The sequence below is a fragment of the Ostrinia nubilalis genome, chromosome 11, assembly GCF_963855985.1.
Source record: "Ostrinia nubilalis chromosome 11, ilOstNubi1.1, whole genome shotgun sequence".
Classification (NCBI taxonomy): Eukaryota; Metazoa; Arthropoda; class Insecta; order Lepidoptera; family Crambidae; genus Ostrinia; species Ostrinia nubilalis.
In genome coordinates, this window is record NC_087098.1 from 5,468,415 (window position 1) to 5,496,406 (window position 27,992).

Consider the following 27,992-nt stretch of genomic DNA (forward strand, 5'->3'; position numbering starts at 1 on the left):
TGACCTGAGATAGTAAAAGCGTTCGATTATATTTTGTAATTAATAAAATTAAATTGATAGGATTTTGGATACTACGTCATAGGTAATCACAGAATCCTTGTAAAATAATTAATAAAAAAATGGCATTTTTACTTAACATCAAAAAATATTTTTACTATTGTGTACACATCACCTTAACTAGTACAAAAAATAAAACATAGATGTCGCTACTCACGAACATATTGATTGGAGGATGGTCACGTGATCAAAACATCATTACTTTTCAACATGGCGGATTAGACTTTTGCCTGGACGGTTGTGTTAGTGTTTTGTCATGTTTACTTTTGTGATTGTTTAAAGTGATTTTATCATATGTGAACATTAATATGATATCGGCGATAATTTCTCGATTGGTTATGTGAGTATAAATATTTTTTATATTATATTTTAGGTTGTTTATTGTGACGTATCATTCTACTTATTTATTTCTAAGCCGACCCTTTGTTCCATAAAATTAATTTTAATATCCATGCTACTACGTTTCATACCGTAGTGAAAATAGCTATTAGTAGTTATTAAGAACGGTTTCCTTTTCAAAACGGTCCATGCTCAACGAGCTCCAAACTTAGGGTCCAAAAGACAAGAGGTCTCAGTCTCAGGCTAAGTAACGTTGTTGACATGAGAAAATTTTTTTTCGATAAATATTTAATATTCTCTTGAGGATTTCTGCCATAATTTTAACATAAATATCTTACTAGACTCGATGGGAGGGCTTAATAGTGACAACTGCCAAAAGCTTAAAATTATACAGATCATTTTGTTCAAAAATGATATTATTGAAACAGATTGAAACATTCTACTGTGATAAATGTTAGGTAGGTACAACCTAAAGTTACAACTAAAATTGAAATTTTGCAACATCATTGTGCCTAGTCTAGTTCGTGGTATCTTTTTTCCCTCTTCTATTTTACATTTTTGGGGCAAAGCTTAGCGTTTATTTAGTTAAAAATCAGGTAATTTGGGAAAACAGTTTTTACGGAGAACTCTTGATCAAATAAATTGTTTTACTAATTACTTACACTTGTATTAAATTAAAAATGTTGAAAAAAAAGCATGTTTGGAGCTTTTTTACTCTTCAGAGATCCATTCCGTACTAATTGGGTGCCAATTAGACCGTATTATTAATTATTAAGCCTCTCTGCTGTCCGCTGGCCCAGCGGGTTGCATCTCAAAAATAGTTTACAGTTAAAAATTTCACTTAATGCGTATTTTTATTGCCGCTAGCTAGAGCAATAAATAATAATTACTAAATGAAATTTTTTAAGTTAAATTGGGCAGCGTCTGGTTTTTTTTTTAATTTGTTCTAAAAAATTTAAGAAGATAAAAACAAAACATTTTTAATTCAGATTCTGTAGGTACACAAAATATCTTTAGACTGTAGAGAATAACCAAGTAGGTACAAGGCTATCTTAGTCAAATATCAGATTTTCTATTTCAAAAATATAATTTGTAATGCTGGTTTGTTATAGTATAAACAAGAGAGATAAAATCGGTTTTTTGTGTAGCCTTCTCTTATTGTTCATAATAGTTGTAAAATTCGAGTAGATTACTGGCAATCTTCCAATATGTTACGCGATTTTGGGTTGTGACGGTTAGAATTTTGGCAGCACTGCTCCTGTAAGTTGGAATTTTACAGTCGTGTTTTCACCTTCAGACGTTGATCAGACTTGTTACTGAAAGGTACCTATTGTTGTCATTTTTACTGATTTATACACGACGTTCGACGAAAATCCTTCATTTTGAGAGCTGAATTTCATCTATAGTCTTTTCATAGACTTAGCAAGAAAACACTTGGAATAAACAAGATCTGAAGACTGAAAAAGCTATTGAAACTCAATCTGAATCCGAGCTGAGTGCTGCCGCAAACAAAGCTTTGTATTGGGTGCCATTTTGAAATTCGTCATCAGGGTATCCCTGTACTGCCGGGTGCTATTTCGGGTGAAACTCGGCCGTTCGCCTCTGGGCTGCAGCTACTGAAGCTTTAGTTTGTGGCGCTCCCGCCTTGCGCCCGCGTCGTTACTCTATGCAACAAAAGTGAAGTGCGTTGACACCTAACTGTAGTGATTCATCGGTGTTCGGTCTTCGATTTATTTGAGTTATTGTCTGTTCCGAGTGTGCTCAATCCTTTCGTGCTGCCTGTTGGTCGTACACCTTGACTCAGACACTTATAGTCTTATTGAGAGCGCTTGTCTTACCTTTTTCGGTATAACCTCGACTGAATTACGTGTACCTTTACCCAGTTTTGCTGGTGACGTATATTTTCTTGTATAAAATGTCTTCGCGTACTAAACTTGAAATCAGAATAACGATATACAGGGTGGCCAAAACAGTGAGGTCTAAAAGAAAAATTTAGATTCCTTACATCAAGGTGTACCTAAATCACCCCCATGTATGTAATACGATTGTGCATCGTTTAGGAGATAGAGTTAATTTTGTGATATTTTCAAATTTTGTGACCTAGTAGGCTTTAAACATTTTTATCTTTTTTTTGGGTTAACTTTTTTCAGATTTCTTTTTTTCGACAGATTTGTTATTAATTGCAGATGTTTGAAAAAAATAATCACCTTCCTATCTTTGATTCAAGATACAAAAGTTTTGCTAGAAACATTAAAATTATGCTTTTATCAGTACACTATCAAATTTTCAACTTAAACGATTAAGTAAAAAAAAGAACTTCCATAGGTCCAAAACCATTTTAAAAACTGTGCCGTTTCCTGAACATTCATAATAATACAAAAAAACATGTACTTAATGGGCCACTATTTCCTGTAATCGGTCCACTAAAGTGGTAAGTCGGAGATTCCGTTACATGTTTTTGACTTTCTTAGAGTGAACTAATATAGGGAATCCTCTAAGTTTACATTACGTAGAACAGATTTAGAGCAGTAACTGGACAGAACATGTTTTTATTCTCAACGAGGAAGCTCTTGCCTTTCATCACACCTGGCGGAAACTGATGATTAGGCTGAAGGTGGAAGGGTACTTCAACTACTAAGGAACTATGGCTTCCTACCTCCAAATTCCGGAATACAGTAATGCTATTAACATTATTTTTATAGTGACAGACTTAGGAAAATAGAGTTGCTAGCCAGGCAGACTTAGATCAAACCCTACCAGTGCCGTAACTAGGGCGGTGCCAGCGGTGCCCAGGCACAGGGCGCAGACCCTGGAGGGGCGCAGAAATGACCCGACCAGTATCTAGTTTTGTTTCATGCATGGTAGTTAGTAGGTACATTTTGTTTTATTGCGAATATGGTGTAGACGCGCCTTCTGTACTATCTATATCTATATGGCATTTTTCAAGCGATCTTGAAACAACAACACTTGTAAAGGTGGTTTTATATTTGTCTGATGTGTCGTGACGTGACGCGTCAGAACGGTATCGGTTTCATACATTTAGTACTAGCTGGTGCCCGCGACTTCGTCTGCGCAGGATTAGTATTTCGAACAATATGTTTATAAATTGTAGCCTATGTGTTATTCTGATGTATAAGCTATATTATTGTAAAGTTTCATTAAAATCCATTCAGTAGTTTTTGCGTGAAAGAGTAACAAACATCCATCCATCATCCATACAAACTTTCGCGTTTATAATATTAGTAGGATGGTAACGTTCACACTAGTGCGTAACGTGTTGTGTTGTGATGGCTTATGTATGGAACCGATACAGTTCTGACGCGTCACGTCACGACACATCAGACAAAAAAATATAAATCCACCTTGTCTTGCTCGCAATATTACATACACAAACAAAAGTACCTATACCGTAACTATGAGACAATTTCTGTCTATATTCATTTGGAGGGCGCCACTTTTAACTTAGAAGTTCTAAGCAAATCTGTCAATCTAGCTGAGGAGATGTACATATAGTTCACGTTACGCTGTCATTGCTGTCAGCCACATTCATTGGTCCTCCCTTTATCTTTGATTTTATTCATTAACTACGTGCGGCGTTACTGACGCACTAGCGTGCGAGAGATAGATAGAAAATTCATCGTTCGACAAGAGTGAAAAGGATGACTTACAAAACTAAACGATTCACAAACGTTCCATTCTGCCGCGCCGTCCCACCCAATGTTCGGGGATTCCCCGATACATCGAGAATCACGCATTCAGATAGCCGCAGTGTTGCCAGAAGGTTACTTTTGTAACCTTTTAGGTTACACTAATGAAAAAGTTACTTTTAGGTGATTTTTCAGAAATTGTTGAATTAACTTTTACAGGTTATTCAGTAAAAAATATTAATAGTGACAATTTAAAAATTATGTCATAAACTGCATTTAAACATGAATTTGATTTACTATTTGTTATAAAAAATGAGTTTTAGCCAATGTTTTTCGATAGTGAAACGCAAATCCATGAAACGTTTTTATACGACCGGTCACTTTTCGGTCTTCATGGAATGGTCAAAATTTCGAATTTAGGTAAATGATTGATGATCAATTGTATTCATTTTCCATCCATGAACAACCTTACACAATCGCTCCGCACCCCCCCCCCCCCCCCCCCCCCCGTAGAAGGTTACTTTTTATTCAAAAAGGTTTCATTTTTTTATATTTCTCGCACCGGGCGCATAAAAGGCTAGTTACGGCACTGAACCCTACCACCAACCAAACCGAGCAGAAAATTTCACCTCCACTGGGAATCAAACCCGGGACCTCTGAAGCTTACCTCTTACCACTTGAAGACAGAGGCAGTTGTTACAATTTACTATTACCCTTGAAATACCTACTACAGTGAGAAGAAGAAGGAGGGATATTTGGTTTATGTTCATTAAAACTTACTTAAAATAACAATGTGTTCCGGAATTTGGAGGTAGGAAGCCATAGTTCCTTAGTAGTTGAAGTTCCCTTCCACCTTATTATGAATTTTCAGGAAACGGCGCAGTTTTTAAAATGGTTTTGGACCTATGGAAGTTCTTTTTTTTACTTAAACTTTTAAGTTGAAAATTTGATAGTGTTCTGATAAAAGCATAATTTTAATGTTTCTAGCAAAACTTTTGTATCTTGAATCAAAGATAGGAAGGTGATTATTTTTTTCAAGCATCTACAATTAATAACAAATCTGTCGAAAAAAAGAAATCTGAAAAAAGTCAACCCAAAAAAAAGATAAAAATGTTTAAAGCCTACTAGGTCATACAATTTTAAAATATCACAAAATTAACTATATCTCCTAAACTAAGCACAATCGTATTATATACATGGGGGTGATTTAGGTACACCTTGATGTAAGGAATCTAAATTTTTCTTTTAGACCTCACTGTTTTGGCCACCCTGTATTATGAGAATGATGTAGTTGTCATTTATATTTAGGGCAGGTGACTACTATAATTTTTAGTTATTTCCATTTATTATTATTTTTAGCGATGCTTTAATTAATATACTGGCAATGACTATATTTGTGTTTATTTTTAACCTTTAATTAATTGGTTATTTTATTTTTATCACATGATTAACATATACCATTTCAGCGTATTTCAGAATCACATTAATGAACGAAAATTCTGGAATATTGTAAGCATTCTTTTCATGAGTCATAAGTTAATAGAATGTTATTGAAATAACCATTCCACTAATGGTAGAACCACCGTTTCGCTGCTGCTGTAATGTAGGTGAGCTCCCTAAAATAACCATGGCATAATTAACGAAATGGTAGAGTATGAATGGCTTCAGTAGACTAAATTTCCCAATTCTTATGGACACGAAACGTAAAATAATCTGTCTTTTTTAACTCAATAATATTTGTAAACCTAGGTACTAGTAAAAAATAAGTTTAGTATCAAACTTTAGTTTGGTTAACTTGAATTTAATCGTTTCTGTCGTTATCGATCGACTACTACTCGTTGTTTCTGGGGTTTTCGTAATGGCATTGTTCTTGACATTGAGTCAGTTTTTAACAGGCTTCTATTTAAGTATGAATTTATTATCTATATCGATATCTATTAGTTGGTTGTTCTATACGTAGCTTGCACTTGCAACAATAATTTGAAATTGTAATGAACTGCAGCGGTATCGGCACGCTTGACCGCATCTTAAAATGCGCAGGAAACTCATATTATTGCACGAACTGCTTTAGTACTACAATACTTTAGGTAAAAGTTGATATAACGCTTTGTTTTACTATTCCATTTACGATTTTGTATGAAAATTTTACGAAGAAATCACAAAATTCCTACAGAATACCAGCATCATGTTCTTTACGGAATATGATACAAGCTTAGTAGGAGCCATTTTGGTTCAACAATTTATTTATAATTATTATCCAAATTGTGTAAAATTACTATGTTTGAACCAAATAAACAATTTTTCTTTCTTTCTTTCTTTTTCATAATGTATCTTCTTACACATATGCTGCTACCTCGTGTTTTTTATTGAGAATGAATATATAGCCTCGTAAGTCCCCGCGTACTTGTACAAGTACATATTAAGGATAGTAGTTCAGACCTGACATTTAAACTACATAGCAAGAGTAACTGCCCAATGTACTTACCCAAGTACAAATCTTTCTTTCCCCATTTACCGGGTAGTTTTTTTACAATGGCAAAAATGATACGACCATACTCATTCAATACTCTATGGTCAATTCCGCCATGTTAGACAGGTAACGTCAACTGTCAGTGTCAGTGTCATTTTTTCGCAAAATGGTCACGGGGTCGGATTGCCGGCTGGCACGAGGATAGTTTATCTGTTTATATCAAAGTAATCTTTGGTTTTTTGTCTTGTTTTTTAAATGTATCAGTAAATATAAATTATAGTTTTTGTAACTAAAACAAAATTTAAAAAGAAACTTAGTATTTTAGGAGGTTCATGATCGGTCAAAATAATTTGTACTTGATATAGTACGTTAGGCATTTGTTACCCAAAAAATTGTATGAAATTTGTATTAGGTATGAAATTAGCGTTTTTTTTTCTTCAATGTTCATTACTATGTAATTTCTTTCATAGTATAGCTATGTCCATCATTCTTTTATTATTTGAAATTTGACTTCAAGAGCTTACTTTTACGTATAAAATGCTAAACTTAATTTGATTTTTTTAATTTGAATTTAATTTTCAAAGACAGCTTGTCCTAATTGTCGTCCGTTTCCATTAAACAAAAATAAATATATATTTTATACAGATACCAATTTTCAAAAAATGTTTTAGTTATTTTTATAGCTTAATGTTGTTTCAATCTACCTACAAAATTTCATAAAGTTTGAATTTATGGCTTTTTAAAAAATCCCAAAAATATTAGTATGAAAAAAATAATTTTGGTGAAATTCTCCATATAAAACGCTAAGGCCAAATAATTTTGTCTTAAAGACTGAATTTTATAATTATTGCTTACTTAAGTGACGTTTAGAAGAAAAAAATGATTTATTTTTAATAGATAAATAAAACCTTTATCTTAATTATATTATTTTTTTACACTGTATAAAAAGCCTAACGTACTTACAGGAGTACAAATTATTTTCAATATTTTTCTTTTAAAACAGGTGCTAAAGATGCTTAACTTACAGTAAAAAATACAAAACATAAGGTAACACTTAAAAAACTATGTAAAACCGTCAATATTTTATCTCGGTCTGAAGCACATTTCTTAGTTTGTACTTGGTATAGTACATCCGGCAGATATGAATACTGCTGTTGAAAAAACACAGGACTTACGAGGTTAAGACAACAAGACCTTATTCTGTATGATTTGAGACTGGAAGACTGTAGCTTTGTCATCTGTCGCCTTACCAGTTACCACAGTGGCATAAATCACACACGTATCACTTACCTTCAATCCTATCAGATAGCTAGTGCAATTAAATATTCCAGCTTCATCCGTCATAGTTTCAATCCTCTGGATGTTCTCATTTGGTAAAAATATACATATTCATTCACTCCGTAAAATAAACGCCCACTCGATCCCACACAGTTTTAATTTGGGTAAGTGGACCAAGAGATCACCAGACCAAAAATATGGCTCATCTTGGTTCCAAAGTTATTACTTACTGTGCATATTCAAAAGGCTATAAATCAAGAAAATGTCTTCGTCTGTTTAGTAGATAAACCGTCTATATTTCTGCCTGTCACGCCCCACTGGCTGTTACATCGACCCTGAAGGCTGTTACGATGCGCACTGGCCGTATTTGGTGCTTCGATAGAAAGGATCTACCTATTCGCACTCACTGAGTTGGTATAACCGGATGCATTCCAGTTACGTGCGTGTTACTAAGTGCTCGCTGCTTTTTTGATAGTCCAAGCTAAGACAAATACAAGATTAAGTAATTAAAGTTTCAATTGGGAACTCGCTAGCTTATTATCTGGTCACAACAAGCAGGAGTCAATAACTATGTAGATGTCAGTAACTGTTTCCATTTGTAAGACCATCTACAAAACGCTTGCTTGGTAAATTTATCACTAAGAATAAACAAAACAGACCTTGTACATCTACATACATACTTGCAACAACGTGTACTTATGTCCGTATGCACGCATTTAACAAAGGATGCACAAGCCCGAAGCAACCGAACCGAAGGTTCTTGACCTATATGCTATGCGTCCGTGGCGGGAGAGCTATTATATTTTCGTAACTGGATATGCCGAGCATGTTCTGAGATGGAAAATCCTCAAGATATTTTCATTTTTCACTAACGAATTATATTATCACTGAAATTGGTTCAAAAGTAGCTTGCGAAAGATACTGCTTGTACCTACTTCTATTTTTGTTAGTGTACTTAGTTACATTGTCTAATTCTAAGTGCTATTATGACGAAACCAACCACATTTCTTCAATAACAAAGGCTGCAGATTATTGTGCGTCATTATATTCTCGTTACGTTATATGGTTTCGCTTACTTAAAAATCATTTTTAATATTCGTGGCCTCAGTGGTATACGACGGCATATCAGGGGCGTGCTGTGCATATCGGAGATAAGTATTGCTTCCCTGGTAAACGTGGTTTACTGATGAAAATCGGTGAAATCTACACCTAATCTCCATTGCTGTGTGTATGTAGTAGAAATGTGGAACCAAACAAAATCCTGTTTTTCACTCTAATGAATATGAAGACAAACAGCTCGTCAGAATTTATTTACTTCTAATTGCCCAGTATTTGGAAATCAATAGACTGAAATTCATAAATGTGGGCACGCTTCACGCCTCAGTTAGTTGGAAACTTACCTAATTCGTATAAACTAGGTATATGTAACGTTTTCGTCGGACACTGGCTTTTAATACGTTACTTTCATCAATTTGATTCTGAATGTTAAAAAATATTTTAACAGTGTTATTGGTATTTTAATACGCTTAATAGAAGATAGAGTATAATTTTAACTTTTCCGTGATGTGCAGTATGTATGTATATTCCTAATTGTTTTTTGGATTGATGACGCTAAATATTGTACTTAACGAAGCAGGCACTTAAATGATAGTTATTTACAAATTAATTAATAAACATTAATCGATCGCTTCATCACATGAACTGTCCACTGCGAAATTCGTACCCGTAACCGCAGTTAGTATTGTGTAGTCCTTCCACTTAGCCTAGCTATCGTCCGTCACTAATACAAAAATATCCTATGGTTCAGTTCTAAAAAATCAAGATCACTAATGCCTGCTTTAGCTTCTTTATCTGGCCATGATCGACGTATTTGGAGCACATGGAAGCGGCTAGCGGTTAAAAATATTTATTTCTGTCTATAGGGAGTTGTGAAATCGATTTCTAATAAAACTAATAAACCTGTCCATGCGTGTGCGTGTGCATTCAGTCACTGCTATTTAAAATTCAATACTTACTCGTACTTCTTTTCTACAAACGCGTAAAAGAAAATAAACCTTACTTGTTATTGTTGAACTCAAGTATGTTCATTTCTGCTAAATAAGGTCAGATAATAATATGTGGGTTTTAAGAGTGTAATAGTGCGTCACTGTAACAAAAGAAATTCATTGCTGAAATCCATTAAGTTATGAAATATACAATGCATGTATGAGTCACACCAACAAGCAAGAATTTAACTATAAAATGTTATAACATAAACCGTTGCGGACTCGGATTATATTTTTGGTTCATCGAAATTGGTTAGCCAAATAACTTTTGAACATTATGTTTTGCCCAACTTACGAATGGACAACACGCATAAGTTGTAATATTAAGTTAAATTATGACTTAATTTAAAGTTTAGATCACACACATTACACTAGTTTTTATTTCACCTCAATCCATCCAGTATTACCGAAGATAGAGCCTCGAGAAGTTTACGGACTTTTTAAAATTTTCAAAAATTTCCAATATTCGCGCGTGACGTCACAACATGATTTTGCAGCCCCCGCGCGTTAACCCATTTACCACTTTTTGTCTTTTTCCAACTAAAATAAAATTTTACCTAACTGACAACTGTTGTTAGTTGTCATCGTTCAATCACATTTCAAACTAGGCGCTAAAAAAGTAACCATTATTATGCCACCTATTGCCAATTTTGTGCACTATGAAGCCATTTTTACATTTATGCACTTAAATATAAATTTTCTGGAAAAATAACCAATTTGTGTCTCTGTGCTCAATAACGAGTAAATAGTCCAGTTATTTGTTAACTAGCTTTCCGCCCGCGGCTTCGCCCGCGTGGAATTTTGTCTGTCACAGAAAAACTTTATCGCGCGCGTCCCTGTTTCAAAAACCGGGATAAAAACTATCCTATGTTCTTTCCCGGGACTCAAACTATCTCTATGCCAAATTTCATCAAAATCGGTTGCGAGGTTTAAGCGGGAAAGCGTAACAGACAGACAGACAGACAGACAGACAGACAGAGTTACTTTCGCATTTATAATATTAGTTGGGATTGGGATTAGTTGGGATTTTACTTGGAAAGTTTTCCGGAATTTTTGAAAATTGGTGAATAAATAGATTTCGCTATGTTCTTTCCGAATTTTGTGACCTCGTTTATAGCCGCGCGGGCGCCCGCCTTATTGAAAAAAATCCGCCTTAAAAAGGTTTTTGACAACTACTTTTTTCATTTTATAATTTTTGGGACAAAGACAAGCTAAGAAGCTTTGATAAATGTAATAAATTTCATGTAATGTAAGTTAAATAGATTTAGAATTGTGAAACAGTCAAATTAATGTACCTGCTAAATTGCGAGTTCTTTTTTCTTTGATCATGGCAGGACACGCTGCCGGGTGTCCTAAATATGCTGAAGTATAAAAAAATTCGCGTTGCTGAAGTATACATTTTTTTTTTGTCTTGTTTGTTTCTACATTACATAATTGTATCCTACTAATATTATAAATGCGAAAGTTTGGATGTCTGGAAGTTTAAAATAAAGTAAAGTAATGTTCATTTCTCACCAACATAACAGATAATTTATGATAACAAACAATCAGGAAAAACAAAAAGTAAGAATGTTGGTGGGTTGATACCTGAACTAGGAAGATTCCTGTGTCTCAGGTTTGTTACTCTTTCACGCAAAAAGTACTCAACGGATTTGGTTGAAACTGTACAATAATATATAAGGTGTTATTTTTTGTACTGATCATACTTTACCAACGCATCTAATAAAATCATACAAATACAACCCAAGTGTTTTTAAAAAAAAATTCAGGCTAGTTTTTGTTTTTACTTTTCCTAACAAAAAAAGATATTATTTTTACAACCATCCTGTCTTCACTCACTGCCTCTCTCTCTTTCTTTACTCATTTCATTCATACGAGTACGAACAATGGCCGCGCGCATTCATTCAACGTTCACACACATAAAGGTTAGATTACACTAAACCTACGTTACCAAAAATTATCACTCGTGAGTATGTACGATGTTACGTCATGTTAATAGGTACTACGCGCTGGGAGAAACAAAATCTAGCTACATAAGTAGGTAAATAAGTGTATTTTCATTAGTGTAATAGCGGGGGACTTTTCCAACGAACCGAGGCGAATCATCCGCGTTAAACTAGAAATTTAAAAAAGGATAGAAATTGGAATTCAATATCTACGGTTTCGTAATGCCTACGCAATTTATTTAGAGACGTAATAAAAAATTGATAGGTACATACCTATTACTACTTCGCTTCGCTTCAGTGGAAATGCACCCTAATATTGAATATGAACAGGTGTTGTAAATAAAACTCACTGATCAATTTTCCTGGTTTTAATTCCTAAATTATGATTTGCCATCACACTTTAGATTCATTGATTTCACTTATTCACACATTTACCTATTTTGAATGTTGTTATTTAAAGTTCCTAGGTTATTATTACACTAATCACAATACATTTTGAACGTCAAGCCTTTGTTGAATGTTCACGTAAACACTGTCTTGCACTGTCTAATCTAGCCACGATCGAATTGAGGTAATGCTTTCGGGCTGCACACTTGCTTGCTGTTCACTAGACACCACGTCGGATGTTGTATTCACAATTCGCGCACTAACTTTTTTACGGAAAAAGTCCCTTTCGCGTAAACAAGCACTCATCTGTCCAAATCACACTGTAGGTATGTACCTAGGTAGACTTCCGCAATAACCATCGATAGAACTAGGTCGCGGTCGTGGCCCTCTGGCAACAACTCCTTGATAAGGCATTCCGTATTTTTACGCAAAAGCCGCCGTCTGCGGCGCTCGCATCTGGGTACCGCCAGCACTGTGCCGGTGATTGAAATTGAAATCCAGAACTTCGTCCTCGAAGCGCACGGAATCTCGTCAAGTCAGGATACGGCTGCGCTCCCTGAAGCGCTGCGCGGCTCCAAACAAGCAAGGTATGAAGGTTTTCGACTCGTCAATGTTTCTCGTCGGCCAGTTAGTGTGCCCGAAACATAATTTCACCTGCGTTTTGTTATTGATCAAGCGCGTCATTGTAATAAACCACACATACACTGCAATACGTTTGGGCGCATTGGACGGACTGGGACGATTATTTATGTTGTTGCGCTCCCGCATGCCGATCGGCGGCTCGGCGCGGGCTGTGGGCGCGGAGCGACTGGCAGCGATATCAATATGGCCGACTCACGCGGCGCGGCACGTGGCAGTGGTCGTTGCCCTCGGCCGCGGCCGGCTACTACGATAGTGCGTACAAACGAATACTCACCGCGCTCAAAGGATGATTTATTTTTTATTTTTTTCGAAACATTCTTTGTCGATTTACTCGAAAACTAGCCTGAATTTTTTTTTAAAAACACTTGGGTTGTATTTGTATGATTTTATTAGATGCGTTGGTAAAGTATGATCAGTACAAAAAATAACACCTTATATATTAATATATGCCGATCTGTGACACTAAATTTCACGCGGGTGAAGCCGCAGGCAAAAGCTAGTCGTGAAATAAATAGGAAAGTTTAAGGTTCTGAAACGTGGTCGCTTACTATGGGCCTCATAAGAAGGCTCAAGGTCACCCAAAGGGTGATGGAGCGGGCTATGCTCGGGGTTTCCCTGCGTGATCGAATCAGAAATGAGGAGATCCGCAGGAGAACCAAAGTGACCGACATAGCATGCAGAATTGCTAAAATCAAGTGGCAGTGGGCGGGACACATAGCTCGTAGAGACGATGGCCATTAGGGCAGAAAATTTCTTGAGTGGCGACCACGGGCTGGAAGACGTAGCGTGGGCAGGCCTCCTACTAGGTGGACCGACGATCTGGTAAAGGTCGCGGGAAGAACCTGAATGCGGGCAGCGCAGGACTGTTCATTATGAAAAACCTATGGAAAACCCAAAGGCCTCTCGCCTTTGTCCAGCAGTGAACGTCATTTGGCTGTAACGACGAAATAGGAAAGAATGTAACTATCAAAAATCTTCTCTAAGGCAGCATTTTTCCAATTTCGCAACGAGCGCGGCAATCACACTTAACTAACAGACTAACAGAGAGCATAGCGAAATCTATTTTAATCACCAATTTTCAAAACTCTCGGAACACTTTCCAGGTAACCACGTTAATTTGTACCAAACGACTGGACTATAATTAAATTGATATAAAAATTTGGGTACATCTTCTCAAAAACAAAAGAACTGGTGCTAAAAGGGTTAAGTGACGTTTTGACATTTGTAGAGGGCCTTGTAGAAGGGGAGGCTATGGTGCTGAATGTGGATTAACTCGAGTGTCATAGTAACTTATTAGACTGCTAAGCTTGATGATAAAAAGAAAAATATTTTATTCAATGTACGATGGTACGATGATATAGAAGTCCGAACTGCAGTTGTCACGTTGCATTGCTACGCGCCAAAGCAGATTTTCGTTGTGCTGAAAAAGTTTAGTTTATCTTTTCATTAAATGATAGCTATAGGTGTACCAGAATCTCATGGCAAACAAAAATATTGGAAAAGTGTGTCTTTCATATGGCAAATGTCTATGGCTTTATTGTCACCTGTCAAAGTAAATCAAGTGAACTGTCAGTCGCTGCAGAAATTTTGTAATCTCTTCATGCCTATTTGTTATTTTTGTGAAAAAGTCGAAAAAGCTCAAGCAAGTCATATTGTTTTCAATGTGTATTGTAAAATAAGGCATAATTCAAAGTCAATCTTTGATTTTAAAGCGCGTCGTTGAGTTGACAGTAAGTTGGAGTGAAATTTGATACATTTAGTTTAAATATAGTATAGTTTTTTATAGTTTTTTTAAATATTATTCTTATAATATATACTGTTTAAACAAAACGTGGGATTTTTTTAAATCTCAGGTCTTTTGAACGCACATCAAAAGACCTGAGATTTAAAAAAATCCCACGTTTTGTTTAAACAGTAAGCGAAAAAAAAGTGACTTGAAAATGGAATACAAAATGATAAGGTATGGTAAATGATAAGTCTTTATCAATGAAGAAGCAGAAGTTCAATTTCATGTGTCCTCCATCTAGGCTAGTTTCCATCGTCACACAGTGTTTTAGAAACCCTCAAAATCGGACATGATTAAGTTAATGCCATGAGTCGATAGCGTCTTATGTTTCAATCACAAGAGTGAAACTCACGTGTGCTCATTTTACTTGGTTTTTGAGAAAAAAATTGTGAAAGTTGGCCGTTTTTAAAATTCCTAAAAATGAAAAAAATTTTTTTTTAATAATTAAGAGGGTTTGTAAACTTATGATAAAGCTGATTCGATTGATCATTAAAAGACGCATGTATTGTACTTTATTTCATTTCTAGAAGTCAAGTAGTTCCAGAGATTTTAATTATTTTTCATTATTTAGACTTTATTTTTTTTCTTCCATCCTAAATGGAATCCGCAATTTTATTTCATACTGAACAATACTTTGGTATAGCCTCTTTAAAGAAATGTTTTTATCTTTCGTAGATCGTGTCTTGTACCAGAGATATATGAATTTCTTTTTTTTTATTTTCGCCTATACCATTTTTTATAGCAATGTTTCATCGACGCATTGGAATATGATAAGGCGTTTTAAAGAATAATTACAAGGGGACTTCGTCGTCAAAAATACGTGTCTCCCGTGCCAAATACATTGTGTCGTTTATATTATTATGGACTTTACATCCTCTGTACTGTGTTCGGTATCTCCAGTATCTTCGGTGTCTTGGTGTTCGTGTTGGCAAGGTTGAAGTAATGAAAGTACTGCTTTAGAGAAAGGTATTCTTTTCAATTTAATTTGCTAAATGGGTTTTAGCAATCGCCCTACGAGTGTGGACCCCTTCCCGTACCACACACAACCCTTCATCGGAGTATAGTTAACGTCAGATTATATTTCAATGCGTAGATGAAACATTGCTATAAAAAATTGTATAGGCGAAAATAAAAAAAATAAAAAATTCATACATCTCTGGTACAAGACACGATCCACAAAAGATAAAAATATTTCTACATAGAGGCTATACCAAAGTATTGTTCAGTATGAAATAAAATTGCGGATTCCATTTAGGATGGAAGAAAAAAAATAAAGTCTAAATAATGAAAAATAATTAAAATCTCTGGAACTACTTGACTTGTAGAAATGAAATAAAGTACAATACATGCGTCTTTTAATGATCAATCGAATCAGCTTTATCATAAGTTTACAAACCCTCTTAATTATTAAAAAATTTTTTTTTTTATTTTTAGGAATTTTAAAAACGGCCAACTTTCACAATTTTTTTCTCACAAACCAAGTAAAATGAGCACACGTGAGTTTCACTCTTGTGATTGAAACATAAGACGCTATCGACTCATGGCATTAACTTAATCATGTCCGATTTTGAGGGTTTCTAAAACACTGTGCGTCACTCAAAGTTTGGCTGCGGTCTCAAATTTTGGCTTAATTGAGATATTTTTTGGGTGAGAGGCATAAGAACTAATGCCGTTTTATATCAAAAATTCATACTTAAAGGTAATCAACCAGGTACAAAGTATTTCCTTGTATGTTAGTCTGCCACTCTTTAGTAAGTCCCGAAATCCCCGCTTCGGCTCCCCTACTAACCATTCTAACCATTGTACACAGATAATATCTTACATGCAGCTTTTCATGTTACTACGTCACATTTTCAAAATCCGCGCGGAAAATCGCTCCTAGCGGAAGAGCGCACTTTGAGCTTGAATATTTCAGTCATTTTTAAAGATATCAAAAAAGTAAAAATACAGTATTCATTCTAATTTTTTGTAGTTTTTTTTGGCATCTTCAACAAAAATTGTGCGCCATGTCCATTCCGATGGGTAGATCCAATCTAATGAAAAAATCTGTACGTTTAGACAGTTAGCAAAATCGCTAGTCTTTTGTATGGTCTAATCCCTTAAATTTTTGATATAAAAATTCTCATAATATCCTTGAATCAAATACAATCTCTGAATGACCTAACTTCCTCTGGTACCTACGACGCAATCTCATCCACGGATGTGAGCCTGAAAACATCCGCATCCCGCAATATCCCTGGTGAAAAGGGTGTGTTTCAGCGAGCGAGCAAGATAATCTAAAACCTTGAAATCGACAATAAAGAGTTTCTGAAAAGTAATGATCGCATTTTCTTTTTTTTATGTTTTGAATGTAAGGATCTAAAAATTACTCTACATGTGATCGCTTTAAGTGCCATTCTTACTTTTAGCGTTTCTTGTAGCTAATTAATTGTCAGTTTTTGTGTGGTGGCAGTATCGTTAAAATCAATCAACTTATCGCCCTACTTGTGAGCTATCTAAAAAGAATGTCTTGAATAACAAGTAATTTCAAGAATTCACTATCAATTTGCAACTGCCAATTCAATGCTGATTGTTCTTAACTAAACGCAGATAATAAGTATCATTGTGCAGTTGTCACGTAATTGTCTTGTTTATTTATAACGAGGGACGTCCAGTATAAGAGTCCAGGCAGCTGTCTGACCGCAGTCAACTCAATTGGCGACAGGGAGCGGTACACTATTCTAAATTGGTAATGGCATAAACGCCGCTGTTTGCCATTTATTATTCATCATACGCGGTACACGCTTGCATTACTTGTATCCGTCGTGCAAGAAGGTACCAATCAACTAATCAAGGTACCGCTGACCGCACCTCCTTTGTTTCTTACTCTGAAAATGTTTGAACATTGAAATCATTTCCGAGGTTGGATATAAAATTTGTTAGCGTTGACCGTGCCGTTCCCCCGGTACCCGTTTAGTGATAACTCGTTATATTGTCACGCACTCTTGCACATTACCGGAGCGTGAATAAGTAGGATAAAATAGACAGGGTAAATAATACATGAACATATTTTGTACATTTCAGTAATAAATATCTGCACAAAATGCGACGTTCACCACTGTGGAAATGTTTGACTGATTTATTGCCAAACTCTAGAAATATATTACTGGACAGCTAGACAACTATTTAAAAAAATGTTAGGTGACTAATATTGTTTAAGCGTCTCTATAATAAACTGAAAAACAGCTTATCCAAAAGAGTAACTAAACATAATGCACACACGGCCCTACGCATGTTATTGTTATTATTGACAAATAGTTATTGACTGTGGTCACACCATTGTTTTATCCTTATGCATTTTTAACTCAGTCTTGAGAGTATAGCCAGCGTGTGCGCATCTATTTCAGGCAATATCAATCAGCGCACTCGGACAGGCATTATTAGGATCACATGTGGTGCATGCACGTTCGTGATTAGACGAGCGATGTTGTTGTTACGTATCCATGGAGTCAGGTCGCGCGCGTTACCGTGACGACTGTCCCCGGCTGCCGGCGCTGAGTCTCGGACTGTCCAGCGTCCGACGCATTGTCAACCAGATTGAGACTGAATGCGCTCGTGTCGTTGCCACAGACGCTTTCGAAAGCAGCCGTGATCTCGTCAAGTACGACCCAAACATCGATGAAGGCTACGGCGATTACGACGACTTCCCTCTCGAAGCATCGAGAGGTCGAGTCTGGGCTCGCATCGCAGTAAATCTCGGGGTCGCCCTTAGCAGATGCATTCCTAGTGTATCTTTTGGGAATTTCGGTATCCTGGCCGTGACCATCGGACTGTTCGCCCCAAAGATGATCTCTTATTTGGTCGTATATCCATTTTGCAGATTGGTATTCGGGACCCTCTACCCGGCTTATGCTTCATATAAAGCTGTGCGGACGAAGAACTTGAAAGAATACGTAAGTTTAACACATTATTTACTTGTAAAAGCTGCATATTTTTATCTCTTTGTAACTCGAATAATAGTGACTAATGTGCTTTGAAGACTGATTAGAATGTCGTTGAAAAGTCATTTTGTTTAGGTAACTATAACTAATAATTGTCTATTACGAACAGCTTTTTTATATTATTTACTCCGGTGTTATATTGTCCACAACCAAAGTGACCTTGTCACGGTTCGTGCTTAAAGCACTTATGCTGAGCACTGTTCGAAACGCTTCAGTTCTTGTTGTGTCCTTTACCTTGTTCCTGGCTTCCTATGCTTAATTACTAAAGCGTGATAATTATGATATATCTTTGAATCAGGTTTACATTGTGCAATATCCGAAGCACGAAGTGTTATTTCAATATAGTTTTGTTCATTGTTAATAAATAACATTGTTTACATTTAGCCAATGCGAAAATAATTTTCCTGTTACAGTTTTGCTCGTATGATTCTTCTAATTGGCAACGAATTATTGTTAATGCGTTGTTTATTTTTAATTACAGGTAAAATGGATGATGTACTGGATAGTGTTTGCTCTGTTCTCGTGTACGGAGACGTTTACGGACGTGTTCCTGTCATGGTTCCCGTTCTACTACGAGGTGAAGATAGTTCTGGTGCTGTGGCTGTTGTCTCCAGCCACGAAGGGGTCTTCGATACTGTACAGGAAGTTCGTGCACCCGGCGCTTTGCCGCAGGGAACAGGTAAGGACAATCGGCAAAAGTGACTCATACAAAGACAATATTTGATAAAGAACTCTGCAGAAAAACGAACGAAGTTTTTTGGTGCGCTAATACCTAATTGCGAACTTCCGTTCCCAATATGTGTCTCTATTAAGATTGGAAAAGGTCATCCTCTAGTTTACTGGAATTTTTTGCCGGTTATCTGTAGTCTTTTGACTGCGACTGAGACAATTTAAGAGCGCGCCATTAGCAGCTCGACGACCCAATTGATATTGTAGCACGTGTCAAATACATCCTTGTATTCGATCCTATATTTCTAATTATCGAATCATATTCTAAGCCAACTATGTTTTTTAATCTTATCTAAATTTTTATTCTACGTTTTAACAAAATATGGAATTTTGAACCTAAAAACAGTAAACTGACGCTGATTTATTCTTTGTTTTCAGGAAATAGATGAGTACATAGCTAAAGCCAAAGATCAGGGTTACCACACGGTGCTCAACCTGGGCACCAAAGGCGTCAACTATGCCACCACCGTTATCATGCAAACAGCCATAAAGGTAAATATTCATTCTACCCATAAACGCATGCTTAACTTTGTAACTATCTAAATCTGAACCCAACAAGATCTACATTTGATGATTGACATTTTATTAGAACAATGCCTCCTCGTTTGTTTATCAATATTGTAAAATCCGAGTGCCATTCTTCGTCAGACACATGACGAAAGATAATTCGCAACAAATAAGCATTACTAATAAATAGATAACAACCAATTATAATCTGGCACATAAAATGGTAACGTAGTATGTTTTGTTCAACGTCACAGGCAACTACGTATTTAATTTGATAGATATAATGATCTTCACACGAGGCACACAGAAAAAGTAGATCTTTTTTGGGTTCAAACGAGCGAATATAAGGGTATCGGTGAACTTTAACCCTTAACAGAACAATCCAAGAGTTCAAGCAAAGTTCGGTAGATTTTTTGTTCGTCATGTTGTTTTCTTACCATTTATTTGTATACTTATTAGTTTTTGATTTTGAAATTTAAACAATGGTGTGGCATGCTTGATCACAGGACATGTAAATAACACAATCGTCAAAGTAGTAAACATTGGCTTACACGTGTGGTGCTAATTTGTGCACAGCTTCATCAGCGCTCTTATTGGCTTACAACAGAGCGACATCCACCAACACAGTCCGTCATCAGGCATGGCCACGTCATACTTTTATTTTTCCCTCACTCGACATCAATGTTTTTGTTACACCATTGCCGCTTAATTTAATGTTTCTTTTAATTTTATTAACACGCTTTTTTAATTTCTCCCCCTTCCAACCTATCATTCCCCATATCCTTTTCATCGCGGCTTCACGCAGAACTTCAATTTGCCGTCGCCCGAGCAAGACAATGACATAGATAAGAATAAGTACTACGTATAGATAGCCGTCTCAAGGTTTTGATAGAAAGAGGCGCCATCTAGTTCTCAAGCTCCGTACTCGCTTCTGCTTGTAACACGGTGCTTTCGTCGTTCATGGTTCGTATCCAGGTATTATTCCAAATATTATTTTGAGGCGCAGTTTTATTTCGGTAGATTTTTTTCCAAAACAATGCAACAGTGCATTAATTTGGAAAAAAAAATCTACCAAAATAAAACTGCACATAACCAATTGCTAAACAAGGTAAAAGAAATAAAAAACAAATATGTAAATCATTTAAAACTTTTATTTTTACTTTTATGTGATACAAAATATCTGTGCGCTAACATTTTCATAGGACAATTTTCATCAAAAACTATATTTTTACCATTTAATATATTATTTATTTCTTTACACCAGTCATTTATCATCAAGGAAATTCCTTTACATATTATAAGTTCTTTAACTTTTTCTTTATGACTTTCGCATGTCACAAAATTTAATGTTACAAGAGAAGTGGTTACCAATTTTATATATTCGGATATTTGATCCGATTCACACTGTGTTGATAAAATTAACAATGTGATTTCTTCTATATGCAATAGGCATTCCAGCAAATGTTTATTGGGATAGTGAAGATTGCATTTTTCTGAATATTTTTTCATAGTTATAAATTTTGAATAGATTTCTTCACCATCCCCTTCTAAATCACTTTTACACATTTCACAATAACCAATATTTTTATAAATTGTTTTAATAACCCAACCACTACAATAAGCAGCTGCTGCGCATTTTTCGATGTTTAACGGATTTTGGCTTTTTATTAAATTATCAATGTTGGTTAGATCCATGTTTATGTGATCAAAATTTATTATTATATTTTTAGGTAAGGGCCTAACAATGTTTTCATAAAAAAGGTATTTGAGATTTTGTAAACAATAGCCATCATCACTTTCGCAATTAGCCCCAATTGATTTAGGCGACACCATATTATTTATTAAAAGCGCTTTATAAGAAGCCTCAAATGCCGGCACTGTAGGCATTATATTTCGATGCCCATGAGCCCTTATTGCACCAAAAAAATTTTCTAAAGGGTCTTGATTGAAATTGCGCAGCAGTAAAGATTTGAGCCCAATGGAATGTAATTTTTTTGTTATTTGCTGGAATGCTTCTATAGTTTTAATCCAACTTCTTAAAGATGGAACCACCCCTGAGCGTGCTCCACCAACAAATTGCATGGATTTTAATATTGGTAGACTTTTATACCACAACTTATGATGTGGTGACTTTGGCGAGACCGCAGATCGGTAAACTTTACCCTTTTCAATTCTGTTGTAACTACCGTTTACGGAATCGAACAAATTGTCGAAAAATAATAAAATTTCTGCAGTATCTTGAGCTTCTTTTGGGATTCTGCCAGTTCCTATAAACAAACACATTATATAGTTACATACAAGTATAAAATATATTTACATACTTGTTTTAAATAAAATTATTATAAGGTAGTCCAGATAGTGTCGTGCACCAAATTAATTTTAATTTATTAATTCGTTAATCAAATTAATTGTAGTCAAGTCCAATGTATTCAATGCATTTTTGTAAAATTAAATCCTTATGTTAAAGTCAGTTAAAAACGAATCTAGACATTATGAAATCATGGAATATTTCCAAGCAGATGACATGAAACTCTTGCAGTAGAAACTAAGTTATAAATTATAATATTCGTGACTATGATGACTGGCATAAAAGGCAAGTACAAATAAATGTTTACCTGCTGTAAATCCCATGGCAACGCTGACAGTTTTACTAAAAAGTTCCGTGCAGTATTTAACCTTCATTTTAGGTATTAAATTAGGAATTACATGGCGCGCGGTAAGTTTAGGAATTAAGCGCATGCCTTTATAGCTTGGGCCCTTTTTGTATAGAGCTTCTAAATGGGCCCATTTTGCCGTGCGCTTTTTCCCATTCAGAGTAAATTCCAAATTTTTTGTAATCAGATTGTTTCTTATTCCTTTTAAAAGATGAGGGGGGTCGTATAGTGGGTAAATTTTGTGTTCGTTGATTTCAAAAAACCCCCCTTTAAATTCTTGATTCTGCCTTATATAATGACCTTTGGTGTCATTTATTAGTGAATTTATGGCAGCCATATTAGTGGATCCCTGGTCGCACGTTGTCGAAATGACTTTGAGTCCGGTTGCTAAAACGTTTTCAATTACTGTTTTTAATTGCCTTTTGAGCTTCTCCGTTTTTGTGGATCCAGTACAAAAGCTATAAGCGACAGGCTGCTTAAATTTTTTGAATACTCCTCTGACCATAAATACCAACACGTGATCAGCAAATTTTCTTTCGCGTTCGAATCCGTCGTCCTCAAAACCTTTTATTTTATCGGTATGTTTATCAAATGCAACATGGGCAGCAATGGCCATTTCGTCAAATATTATAGAGCAATATCTATGCTTACTAGGCATTTTTTCTACCCTTTTCTTTAAATTATTAAAGATAATATCATTTATCCCAGGCATTAAATATGTTTTCGTCATTAATTTGTTCAAGGTAGTTTTTTTCGGCAGAACACATATTTGGCTCAGCAAGCGATATGCCTTTGGACTAGGTTTATATAATGATAATGCCAATATCTTTTCATCTAATGTGAAACGATGTCCTTTGGGGTGTTTTGTAGATTGTCTTATTTGCATATCAAAAAATGTTTTTGCTGCTGGTGACAAGTCTTTTGTAACATATTGATAAGCTTTGGAACGGGTCAATTTCTTGGCTATTTGTAACTTCTGTATTAATCCCGCTTTTGCTTTTTTGCATCGTCTGAGTTCCGCTTGTGTTTTGGCGACTGCTTTATATAGATCTTGTTCAAATTGGTTCTTGAACATATGGCCTAAAATTAAGAAATGGTAAGAGTTAGTTTAATATAACCACATTATTATGTATAAAAAAAAAAAAATATTTTCCTTACTTCTAATAACACCACTGTGAGTCCTTGTGCTTGGCTGCTTGCTTGCTGCTTGCTGGTCATCCATTGTCATGGGCGGAGGCCTTTTAGAAGTTGGTTGTGGTGCACCTGAAAAGAAACACATTTTATAATTTACTTCATTCTGGTTCAAATGAGCATGGTATCTTGAAAGATAATAAGAACCTCTTCTTCTCTAATTAATTCTGGTGCTCAAATTCACAAAATTTCATACAAATAATCCGGCCAGATATTTGATTATGAGATTAGAGTTATGCAATAAAGATTTTGAATTTGAGTTTAACTAAGATTAAAACAAAGAGGCAAGATACGGCTTATGCGTCTCGTAAATGTCGAGTTCGAATGGCGTCCCAGGATGGCATTTTTGACAGGTAACAATCGGCCTTACCTACACATTACACGCACGGAGAGCCTTTTTGTAATGTTTTTACCCGACTGCGCCAGAAGTATGGTTATGTTTTTTTTAAATAAGCTCATACATGTGTCGTCTAAAATCATCCATAAGAGTTTATCCCGGCTCAGCGGCTGGGCATCAGTTTTCATTTATAAAATAAAACAAAACTTACTTCTAGTAACACCAGTGTAAATCATAGTGCTTGTGCTTGGCTGCTGGTCATCCATTGTCATGGGCTGAGGCCTTTTAGAAGTTGGTTGTGGTGCACCTGAAAAGAAATACATTTTATAATTTACTTCCTTCTGGTTCAAATGAGCATGGTATTTTGAAAGATTATAATAACCTCTTAAGACCTGATTCTGGTGCTCAAATTCACAAAATTTCATACAAATAAACCGGCCAGATATTGAGATTATGGGATTAGAATTACGCAATAAATATTTTTAATTTGAATTTGAGTTTTACCCAAGATTAAAACAAAGAGGTAAGATACGGCTTATGCTTCTTGTAAATGTGAAACTCGAATGGCGTCCCAGGATGCCATTTTTGACAGGTAACAATCGGTGTTTTAGATGACCTAAACTGAACTGGCCCACCAAACTCATTGACAGGGGGACGCCACCATCGTTCAACTTTATAGTTTCCTGCTGCTTTTACACTGCGCGGAAATTAGAAAAGTCAAGTTAATGTGAACACACACCAAACAGCGGGGTGGGGATGAAAATCATTTATTTTTCATCCCCACCTCACTGTTCGGTGTGTGTTCACATTGACTTGACTAATTTCCGCGTAGTGTAAAAGCATCATCCAGCATGGAAAAAGTCGGAACCAGCTATCCGGTATTGACGGTGGCGCCCCGCTGTCAATGTCACGGATAGGACAGTTAAGTATATTGGGTCTATACCTACGCATTACACGCACGGAGAGCCTTTTTGTAATGTTTTTACCCGACTACGCCAGAAGGAGGGTTATGTTTTTTTTTTTAAATAATAATAACTCATACATGTGTCGTCTAAAATGAGTTTATCACGACGCGCATCCTAGCCCGGCTGGGCATCAGTTTTCATTTATAAAATAAAACAAAACTTACTTCTAGTAACACCAGTGTAAGTCATAGTGCTCGTGCTTGGCTGCTGGTCATCCATTGTCATGGGCTGAGGCCTTTTAGAAGTTGGTTGTGGTGCACCTGAAAAGAAATAAATTTTATAATTTACTTCATTCTGGTTCAAATGAGCATGGTATTTTGAAAGATTATAATAACCTCTTAAGACCTGATTTTGTTGCTCAAATTCACAAAATTTCATACAAATAATCCGGCCAGATATTTGATTATGGCATTAGTTTTACATAAGATTAAAACAAGGGAAGATACACTTAAACGTCTCGTCACGCTCGAATGGCGTCCCAGGATAGCATTTTTGACAGGTAACAATCAATCTTACCCACACATTACACGCCTTTTTGTATTGTTTAAATATGAACAATTTAAGAACTAAAAAGAAAGACCACGGCATCACTTTTCATTTTAATACAATGAAAAAAAACATGATGTCAGTGCCTTGTTTTCACGTCCACTGCTGGACAAAGCCCTCCTCCAAGGTCCAGCATAATTTTTTATATTATGCAATATAAAATTTCAGTGTCCTAGTTACAATAGGCTCAATCAATGCTGGGTTATTATTTATTCCGATTTTTGCCACTTGACATTTTGTCCATTGTTTCATTTTTGTTATAATCTTACCCCCTTACTAATAAAAAGTTACACAGTTGTTGAACACTGTTTTAAAATGATATTTCCATACTAAACGTCACTTTAAAAAACTGTTCAACGAGCGTGTAAGTTTTATTAGTAAGGGGGTTAATAATTAAAAGTTCTGTAAACTCTTATAACTGTTTATGAACTCATACTGATTTGTAAATAAACTATAGGTACAATACCATTTAATGTTTTGCTGTTTTATAAAAGAGAACACTAATAATATTTACTTACTAGTATTAGGACCACAATAGATCTCTTTATATGTGGGTGGCTGCTGCTCACACACGTCCATAGGCTCTGCTGTGTAACTGGATGGGACATCTAAAAAATAAAGACAAATTTAATATTTCATCCGTCATAAGAATAAAAAATTGCTCGACTTGGAGATATGTAGAACAACATACATGGTGACATTGCAAGATGTTGCCTTAGTATATTAGGAATGTCAGGACTTAATTTATGCGAAAGAAGAAAACCACGCTCCAGTCTACAGTGGTTGCGGGTTCCAATCCTGCAAGGCCATAATTTTGGTACAAATGTCAATCCATAATTATTATGGCTTTTATACATTATAAACATAGTAGGAACTTATTTATGTTAGTAGTTAGTGTCACAAAATTTATGTACCCTATTTTTATAGGGAACTTAGGTAAATGTGTTAGGTACAACTAGTTTATTACAAAATTAACAACTAAGATTTTGGAAGAATGGTGTATAATGTAGGTAATGATAACCTGTGTCTTAGTTTAATTACAAGTAATTAATTAAAAGTTAATAATTACGGATGTATTTTTACACAAATTTACATGCCAGCTGCGCTGGTGAGATAAATTGCACATCTCTTTAACATAAGACCACTTTTAAATTTAGTACCACACTATCTCGGTGAATAAAATTTTAGAATGTGTGAAAAAAATATTACATAGGTAATAATTATTATTGTCCTATATATGTATAACTAACTAAAATACCTGGAAGATGCAGTGTTGGAATTGCCAGTTTGCTCAATCTGTTTTTCGGGTAATGATATATTTTATTAAAATGAAGATGGCAAATTCTTCTGTTGGCAAATATATGTTTGTCATCCTCTCCATCAATACCAGCATTTTTCACCCATGTGCGAAACTTTTCCAACTCTTTCAATGGATTCGGAAAGCTATGAAGAATGGCACCTGCAAAATGAGATTTAAGTTAATGTCAAATTGTAATCTTTCTCAGTTATAGTTTGTTGTAACACCTGAAGCTTGGCGCAAATGGGCTATTGACCAAAGCCACCGGTGGCCATCAACATATTAAAATACAAGTTATTTTTAAATTGAATTTTCTTTTATTATGTCTCCGTAACAATTTGTGCACTCCATTAGTTTAGAGTATTATATTATTGAGTGGCATTGTAAACTAATAGTGGGTTAGGTAAGATTACAAATTGTAGTCTAACTGCGCCAGATTATAATCTGGCATGAGTTCACAATTTATTTTTTGATGGCATAAACATAAGGTGTTTTTTTTAATTTTATCATCACGGATTGCAATAAATTTATACTCTCACAAGTTTGAAGGTTGTTTGTTGTTAAGACTTTAGTTGTACTTTATTTAGATACCTATTCATTCTACATCATCAGATTAAGATGAGATTGAATAGTAGGTAGGTACAAGTTTTATTAAAGTAATAAATTTTTATGGCACTTGGCAGCTAAGTAAAGCATAAGGTTGGTTATTTGTAGGTAACCATTTATTACTGTTACAAGTATTTATTTACTAACCATTTTGAAGTGATGATTTGCATGAAGAAACACAGCAGATCTTCTGAGGCATGGTTGTGGTCACACAAGCACATAAACAAAAGTAAAAGTTCACTTTCTCAGAGTCACTATCTCAACACGACACGTAGGTATATAACAGAGTCACTATCTCAGTCACTTTCTCAACAAACACAAGACCTGAAGTTAGAACGGAGGAGCATTAGCTCGACTCAACGTTTTACTATCAAGGATCGCGAATGCAAAGAGAAAGAAATCCAATAAGAAAACGGAGCGCGCAACAGCAACGATCAAGTTTTCAAATTAGAATGTCAGATTTGACGTTCAAGTGGTTAACCGACATATTATGGAAGCGTTCACACGATTCAAGACTTTTTAAAACCAATTTTAATTTTTCTTGATTATAAAGTTTTAAGAGACTATAAAATATTTTATAGAG

At 35.4% G+C, this 27,992-nt stretch overlaps 2 protein-coding genes across 3 annotated transcripts in view; one reads left to right on the forward strand and one right to left on the reverse strand.

Moving 5' to 3' along the window:
* Nucleotides 1-242: 242 nt before the first annotated feature.
* LOC135076110 (uncharacterized) overlaps nucleotides 243-27,992 on the forward strand; it is a 39,584-nt gene continuing 11,834 nt past the window's right edge. The window contains exons 1-4 of the mRNA XM_063970571.1: nucleotides 243-397; nucleotides 18,457-18,529; nucleotides 19,059-19,256; nucleotides 19,685-19,798. Of these exons, the coding sequence (XP_063826641.1) occupies nucleotides 366-397; nucleotides 18,457-18,529; nucleotides 19,059-19,256; nucleotides 19,685-19,798 (417 nt within the window). The 5' untranslated portion in view covers nucleotides 243-365. The remainder of the gene's footprint in view (nucleotides 398-18,456; nucleotides 18,530-19,058; nucleotides 19,257-19,684; nucleotides 19,799-27,992) is intronic.
* LOC135075847 (uncharacterized) lies at nucleotides 20,899-27,654 on the reverse strand. 2 transcript variants are annotated; one of them, XM_063970309.1, is made up of 8 exons: nucleotides 27,557-27,654; nucleotides 26,765-26,965; nucleotides 26,025-26,114; nucleotides 25,125-25,220; nucleotides 24,207-24,302; nucleotides 23,626-23,730; nucleotides 22,429-23,547; nucleotides 20,899-22,080 (listed from the first exon to the last, which is right to left on the reverse strand). In XM_063970309.1, exons 1-8 carry the CDS (start codon nucleotides 27,606-27,608, stop codon nucleotides 20,951-20,953), a joined length of 2,889 nt encoding a protein of 962 aa, XP_063826379.1. In that variant the 5' UTR covers nucleotides 27,609-27,654; the 3' UTR covers nucleotides 20,899-20,950. The 2 variants fall into 2 exon arrangements, with proteins under 2 accessions (XP_063826379.1, XP_063826380.1); XM_063970310.1 differs by lacking the exon at nucleotides 20,899-22,080 and having other exon boundaries at nucleotides 22,298-23,547.

Coding starts and splice junctions, on each gene's coding strand:
- LOC135075847 (XM_063970309.1), bottom strand. CDS start 27,608: ATGCCTCAGAAGATCTGCTGTGTTTCTTCATGCAAATCATCACTTCAA. Junction 26,966..27,556: donor CAAATCATCACTTCAAAATG/GTTAGTAAATAA, acceptor CTCATTTTGCAG/GTGCCATTCTTCATAGCTTT. Junction 24,303..25,124: donor TTACACTGGTGTTACTAGAA/GTAAGTTTTGTT, acceptor ATTTCTTTTCAG/GTGCACCACAACCAACTTCT.